The sequence below is a fragment of the Haplochromis burtoni genome, unplaced genomic scaffold, assembly GCF_018398535.1.
Source record: "Haplochromis burtoni strain Fernald_Lab_line unplaced genomic scaffold, NCSU_Asbu1 Contig_3015, whole genome shotgun sequence".
Classification (NCBI taxonomy): domain Eukaryota; kingdom Metazoa; phylum Chordata; class Actinopteri; order Cichliformes; family Cichlidae; genus Haplochromis; species Haplochromis burtoni.
The window spans coordinates 1-8,076 of NW_024585376.1; the positions used below are offsets into that span (position 1 = coordinate 1).

At 37.7% G+C, this 8,076-nt stretch overlaps 1 protein-coding gene across 1 annotated transcript; it reads right to left on the bottom strand.

Moving 5' to 3' along the window:
• Positions 1-846: 846 nt before the first annotated feature.
• On the bottom strand, positions 847-7,865 carry LOC102304073 (inter-alpha-trypsin inhibitor heavy chain H3; the record flags this gene model as incomplete). The annotated part of the gene is given in 15 exon segments (XM_014331522.1): positions 847-876; positions 1,105-1,233; positions 1,343-1,453; positions 1,614-1,776; positions 1,859-1,963; positions 2,047-2,201; positions 4,116-4,139; positions 4,281-4,316; positions 4,966-5,102; positions 6,162-6,236; positions 6,588-6,650; positions 6,753-6,779; positions 7,087-7,247; positions 7,420-7,559; positions 7,680-7,865. Coding segments are annotated over 15 exon segments (1,542 nt in total), but the record flags the coding sequence as incomplete, so codon positions are not given.
• Positions 7,866-8,076: the final 211 nt, after the last annotated feature.

Consider the following 8,076-nt stretch of genomic DNA (forward strand, 5'->3'; position numbering starts at 1 on the left):
AAAAAATAATTTCCCCCAGGGATCAATAAAGTATTCTGATTCTGATTCTGATTCTGATTAACAAGAAGTTAAAAGGTCTTGGCCTTGTCAAAACAAGATTTAAATGGGTGTATGTATACTTTTGCCCCAGTGTGGACTAAAGAAATTCATAAATAAATTAAAACTTGTCTATTTGTTTCATTAAAGTATGCCATACAATCAATCCACACTGGAAAAAGAATAGTTTAGAGAAGTCATTAAAAGCCCAAAATTACCATGAAATTCATGCCCGTGATGACTATGTAAACGTCTGATTACAACTGTACATGTTTAGTGGCAACCTCACACTCAAAACTTGACAAAGTTGCTTGTTTTAGCTATATAACAGTAACAGAGCAGAATGATGCCAGCCTTGTTGTGCAGTTGTCAATGACCCAGAATTTTGCCATTTTTCACTCATTCAATGATGCAGATAATAAGCAGAATAAAGAAAAAAAATTACTGTACATAAAATTCAGCAATACTTACTTCCACTGTCCTGTATTTTCTTTACATAGTCAATGGCGTCAGAAACATTTCTCTTTGTTGCTTTGGTAAGATAATCCTTCCAGTAACTAATCTTACGCTCAAACAGGAGGATACCAAAGTGGTCCTCTTCGTGAAGGTCTTGCAGAATGGCAACCATTGATTCTCGGGTCTTTATATGTTTACAAAACATATATGGAGATGAACACACTGTCATGCATACAGTATGTAATTTGCCTCTAATTAGTCCCCTACCTGTTCAATCTTTGCTCCATGCATCGATCCACTAGTGTCAATTACATACACCACATTCTTTGGGACTCTGGCCAGGTCAGGGGGAGAAAAGAAGTGCACAAAGTATCCATTTACTGCCTGAAGGGAAAGAGTACTTTGGGTTAAGATGAGCAAGGAAATGTATAGCAGACAAATACAGCTAGGGAAGTAAACGTAAGACTAAAAGCAAAATAATGATTGCAGCTTCCAGTTCTATAAATAAAACTGCTGTCTATAAGAGTGTGTTTGAGATCAGTAAAAATTCTGTGCTTTAGCTGAGATAAAGGCTGCTTGTGTGCTGCTTTAAGTTCTGTCTCATCAGCTGACCTGAACTTCCCCCAGGCTTGTTGCTCGTTTCACATCATACTTGATGATGAAATCTCCATTAATTAATGAGCCCTTACAACCTGGACATTTCTGTTGCTGCTCCACTGTTGGTGAGAATGAGATGTGTGCCTGAGAAACAGAAAAGTTTCATTTCACTTTAGATTATTGTACATATATCCTTTATACCTAAATGCTACATTGTAAAAACACAAGGACAGACATCTTGCCAAAATATCACCTTTGTGTCTGTGACAGTTTTCTCTATCAGAGGGATCAGCTCATTGGTGAGGAACGTTGCAGAAGCCTCAACAAAAGCAATGCCTTGAGGCTCATAGATGTCTGCCTCAATCTGTCACACCATCCATGGAAGTAAATGAAGCATAAAAAAAAAAAGAGGTCATTATGGCGTAAAGACTCACTAAGTCAACGCAAGTTCCTTACACAAACTACTTCAGACAGCCCATCATTAATCATCATGAAGAACAATAAAAGTGAAAAGTGAGTCCTACCTGAAACTCCTGCACTGGTTGTTCTACTTTGACTCGGATCAAGATCTCATAACTGCCCAGTGTTCTCTGAAGGAGCTCCTCGTAGATCAGAATGAAAGACACGCTGCTCTGGGCAGCAATGTTTACAGATACAGAAAACTTTTCCATCTTTCTTCCAGAAGCCCTGCAATAATAGATATGGATTACATTATTGCAGGTTAAGGGTGGAGGTTGGGATGTTTAATCTTTATCTTATTCCAGTATACTTGACAAGTCCAGCAGTCTTCCCAGAAGAAACAGCCTTCTCATACTGCTCCTTGGCGCTCTCTTTCTCCTTCACCTCTCCAACATACACCTGACCATCAATTTCCCTGTGACCCACGAGGATATGTGTCAACATTAAAGGAGGATGCGCTCTATGATCATTGTCAAAAATGCTGTACTATTGACTGACATGCTAAAGTTGGTGATGAAGGCCATCTTGGGCAACTCTACTTCAAAAAAGATTTCCTGGGATGAGTTCTCCTTGTTTAGCACCTTGGAAGACATGACCGTGTGTGCGAAACGAGACGACACGGTGCAGGTGATTCGAATGCTTTGCACTTCCACCTTTTGAATAAATGGAAAATGTAATGTGCTGACAGAAAAAGATTATTAGTATAGTTCAAGAGAATTATTGATAGGTCTGTCTGGCACAGACCCACCGCTGGAACGAGACAATCCTACTACAACAGCAAAAAGCATTGGACACCAAGCAGAGCTCTTTGTTTGATCTCGTGCACGAGGGAGAGAACTGTGACGAGCGCCATTCCTTCTGCTCGAACCCCAGTCGCTCTCGTCTGCTCCCTCGTAGCACTGCTCTTTATTGTGGTTACATGAATATGCATACGTTCATTAACATGACGTCTTACACAGGTATACATGTGTAAACCCAACAATTATAAATTTTACAACATCAACCAATTTAATAAAAGCACAAGAAAAATGAAAAAGTATTTGCCTCTTTCTTGATTTCTTTTTTTTTTTTTTCATATTTCTCACACTTACATGCTTCAGATCATGCAGTTTATAAATGATGATTTAATTTATTAAGGGAGACAAAGTTATCAAAGTTATTAAATCCATTTGGCTCCCTACTCTTTCCCTCCTAATCCTAATAACTGGTTGCACCACCCTTGGCAGCACAAACTGGAATCAAGCATTTGTAATAAGTGGCAATGAGTCTGAAATCACCTCGCATGTGGAGGAATTTGGCCCACTTTTCTGACTTATTTTCATTCAGCCACACTGGAGGGTTTTTGAGCATGATCGGCCTGTATTGCTTTTTTTTGGTTTGTTTGTTTGGGGTTTTTTGAGCCATTTGGACTTGCTAGTATGTTTCAGATCATTGTCCTGCTGCATAACCCAGGTGTGCTTGAGCTCCAGAGAATGAACTTTGTGATCTTCTGGATGAGTTGTTGATGGCTTCTGGGGTAATTTTGGTCAATTTCTGGATATTGGCTCTCGCCATGGTTCACTGGAGTCCCAAAGCTTTAGAAATAGTTTGTAACCCTTTCCAAACTGATAGATGTCACTGACTTTATTTCCCAGCCATTTCTTCAGATTATGGCATGATAATGTCATGGTTTTGTTTAATCTTTCTGCCTGCTTCACTTTGTCAGACCGGTTATACTTTTAGCGATTCCCTGATTCAACAGGTTTGATAGTTATCACACTTGGGTGTGGCTAGTGAAATTGAATACAGCTTTCCAACTAATGTTGTTAATTCATGATTTTACTTTTTCACATAAGGCCAAATAAGTTTGGTTACTTTTTACATTAATAAATGAAATCCTCATTTAAAAATTGGATGTTGTATTTATTCTTTGTCTAATAATAAAATTGGTTTGACGATCTGAAACATTTAAGAGTGATAAATATGCCAAAAAAGAAATTAGGAAGAGGCAAGTACTTTTTCACAGCACTGCATAGCCTAGACCAGGGGTGTCAAACTCAAATACACGGTGGCCCAAAATGCAAAACTGGAACAAAGTCGCGAGCTAACGTTAATATTTATTGAAAAAAAAATCTTCCTCCATATAAGAATGAATCTTTTCTTATGGACTCAAACACGTTTTGCTGAAAAACTGAATATGGAACAAGCAAAGCTTAATACTAAACAATATATATATTAGCTGTATAATACCAGTAGGCCAGCTCTAATAGTAATTTGTTATGGCTCCGCCGGCCAAATGTAATTAGGCTGCGGGCCAAATTTGGCCCGCGGGCCAGAGTTTGAAACCTATGGCCTAGACCCTAACATTAAAATTGCATGTAGTTTCTTATAAGCAGAGAGTAAATAAATACATTTTCAGTGGGCACCAGGGGGAGGGACAAGTGGGACAAGTGCAGCTGGAAGCGATAAACTTTAATGGAAGTATGGACTTAATTTTGGAAAAAGCTGGTAACACTACTGTAAGTTAGAAGCTATAAGTCATGTTGACCAGGGTCTATTTTTGAAAATTGTCCGCCTCTGTTTCTTACATTTGCAGAGCTTGAACTTCTTTTCTGTAAAAAGAAAATTGATAAATAGTTTCATGAACGTGTTTAGCAGGGTCAAAACATAAATGAATGACATATAAACAATGCACAGAATGAAGTATCAGCAAATGTGTCTACTTTCATAATTAGACACTGTGACATGAGTACCTTCATCGACCTGATGCCCACGGTTTCTTTGGTTTCCTGGAACACAGCACAGAATGACTGTAATGTTACTAAACAATTAAAAAGATGACTGTAAAAAGACAAGTATAAAAACTGCTTGTATCACCTACAACATGCAACGACACCTCTGCATTGAATTCTCAGAGCTTTATTTTAAACCATGTACCAATTATGCCAATCTGAAAAATTGGTGCTTTTGAAATATTTAATCTCAACTAAAATAACCTTCTCTACGTCTTGTAGAGGTTTTCCAGACACCGCACTTCTAAAAGATTCTCAGATGTAAATGCAATAGTCACTCCCTGAGTTGTGACTCATGCTCTGTCCTGTATAAACTGAAGAAGTATTGTGCAATACTCAAGCGTATTTATTTTCAAAAATAAAAGCCTAACTCCAGACTACAAGTCTCTGCAAAAATGTGAAACCATGAAAGAAAACAAGACAATAAACAAAGTTTGTAACGCTCACAATTTGAGTTACAGGTTAGAGTTATGTCTTCAAGTAACTATGTCACTTCTTTCAAAAGAAATGTTTAGATATGACACCACAGTTTTTCCCAATTTTAGTCTATTAAGGAATAATGAAAAAAAAGTATGGACTGAAAAAGAAAACATTAAAACAGGAGTCTCTTTACATCCAAAAAGTGTACATAGCTTATTTAAGATACCTGTGTTAGAGCATCTCTCCTGGAAATAACCAGAGCTCCATAGGTCTGAGCTAGAAGACTGATGTAGACACAAGCAGACAGTAGCAGGACTCTCCACACCACAGGCATGTCTGGGAATGCAACAGCCTTTCCCGTGACTGAAAACAAATGTGGAAGGAATTCTTAGCATTTGAGGAGTTTGTTCCTTCAGTGAGACTCCACCCACACTATGGTTGAAAAAGAGGAGGGTTACTCTGCTCCCACAACTGTTTACTAGAATATTGTCCTGTAAATTAGTGTGTGTGACTTCCTTAAAATAGTGTGTGCCAGGGACATTGGGAACACAAGGAAGCGAGTTAAAATTATCCAGTTCCAACTTGCCTATCCAGTGCCTGACTTGTGTGTGGGTGTGAAATTCATATTCTTTACGAAACTTTTACTTTTACAATACTTACTCACAGTTGTCTATTAAATATGGAAATATGACTCGTGAAAAAAAGAAAGTAAATGTCAATAGCATGATGCTTGATAACAGCAAACATTTTAACCATGATTTTTAAGAAACTGCGGTTTTCACTTTTTAAGAATCATACGATTTTTAAAAAGTATTTTCATATTGTGAAAAATCCTGTAAAACAAACTAAACTATAACTTTGATTTGGCGCTATATTAATAAAATTTGCTTGTTTTGAATTATGGGAGAGTTCAGGTAGAAGAAGGTGGAGGAATTATACTCTTAAAGTTATTCACAACAGACAGGCGGTTACATCAGAAAGTCATTTACAATGAAATGTATTCCCCACTTCTGTGTAATCCTTTATTGTAAATGTAAATGTTATTATGAAGTGATCAGACAAAAGAGGGTTTTCAGAGAATACTGTTATGTTCAATGTCTATGCCATATGTCAGAACAAGATCTTGAGTGTGATTACAGTGATGGGTGGGTTCTTTTACATTTTGCGGGAAGACAATTGATTCTAATAATAGATTACATACATTTTTGAGGTTGTCATTTTTAGCATCTATTTAGGGAAATAAAATAAAAGAGGCCTATAAACCAGATAAAATATGATTAAATCCATTTGCAATCTGAAGAAAAACAAAATAAGAAAGAGTAATAAATATTGAAAAACAAGGCAATAAAGCAATAAAGATCCAGCTTGAAGATAGAAATTGAGTATAGATAACTCTATCTGAACTGTATATGGTGTACTTACCAAAATAAACCGATCTTAGATCGTAATCCCATGAATACGACTCTATGGACGAATCATCATAATCATATTCTTGAACTGGGAGAACAAAAATCCAAATCAACACGAATACAACAAATTGACTTTGTCCCATAAATCTTTTTTGTGATTTATCGTAAAGAACATACAGATATTCATTATCTGAGAGCAATGAAGAGCATTTCCACACATCTTTGGACCAGTTAGTGCAGCAGGACTTGAAATAATAATTAGCAATAATTTAAAGTGGCACCAAATTTAAACTCAAGCAGTCACCAAGTCCTCCTATGTTTGTGAAAGATGCCATGGCATTTTATCTAGTTAACTGTGCCTCTTAATGCAGATCAGCAAAGTCAGACGTCATAGCTGGAGCACAATCTATCCTATCTGAACTGTATATGATGTACTTACCAAAATATGTGGGTGCTGGCTGGTAATGCCGTGGATGCGGCTGCGCAGGTATATAATTATGTGCTTTGAACAGGGAGAATAAAATCCAAATCAACACGAATACAACAAATTGACTTTGTCCCATAAATCTTTTTTGTGATTTATCGTTAAAAAAAAACCACTTACTCATTTTTTCAGCCTGCTGTCTTTGCTCTGTGAGAAAAAACAGACAGATAACAGTTTTAAACTGGAGCTCCAGCTTCTGCTGGTATACTTCACTAAAGAGGAATAATATGTGGAAAATGTAAACTCAGTCACCAGTTCTCTTCATGAATGAGCTGCAGCCATGCTTTGCTTTTGTGGTAAAGCTTGACTGCAGCCATTTCAAAGTGACACTTGACAAACACACACAACCACACGCACACACACCCCTCCGATTCATCAGTCAATATAGTTTTTGTCTCTTTAAGAAAAGCCAGTCCAGTGTTTTACATTTTTAAACTCTGTTTTCTCCAGGTACCTTCAGTCAGCTTGTCAGCAATAAGAGGGCTGCTTGTCGAGTCTTCGGTTTCGGGCTTGGTAACAACCATGGATGTGAGAGGGGTGACAAAGCTGTACTGCAGGGACATATCCAGGGCCTTGGCTGTTGTGTTGGCTTTCTCATCTGGTGTACCGCTCTTGCTGCCAGAAGGAAAATATATGTATTACTACAGGGAAATCTATAAAAGAACATCAAATGATTAAAATGAGCGTCCTGGTAAAAGAACAAGTGTCATCAAAGACTATATATCATACCATATTTCTTATGAGAACAATGTGCCTTAGCAGCCAAACTGAACTGATTTAAACTGACCTCTTGTCCAGTAACTGCTGGATAGTGAGGTAGGCCCACAACCGCTCGGTAAAATCTCCAAAGATGTACTCCTCGTCTGGGTAAAAAACATCCCAGTCTGCGGCACTCACCTGACCCTGGACTCTGAAGTCTTCTTCGAGCTTCAGGAGAAACAAAAGATAAAATCCATATAAACCAGAGTAAAACAAATAAATATAGGCTATGTCTACTCAATGTCTCAATGTTTCTGCCATTTTTTGTGTTTTTCTTTTTTTCCTCACCCCCTGTCCAACCACTTCCACCAGGAAGTTGTCAAGGTTGTCGTCAATTAAATGGCCAGCCACAACAATCTCTGTGCCATTAAACAAGTAGCTAAAGTGGCTGGTGGTCAGAGAATCCACTGCATTGTCAGGATAGTGCATGTCCACCTCTAAAAGTAGAGGGCTGGCCACTTCGTCATAGAAACCCTGAAATAAAAGCATACACACACTTTATCACTTTTGCTTATTCCAATTTTCTGTTATAAATTTAGCATGAAATATTGACTACATAATTCATAGGAATATGGCATAACTGCAGTGCTTTAAATGAAGATGTACCAAACATAAAATCAAAGAAAAAATGACAATGTTTGTCTGGCGCCAGAAATCGAACCCACAGAAGGGGGGCCTGAAAGCA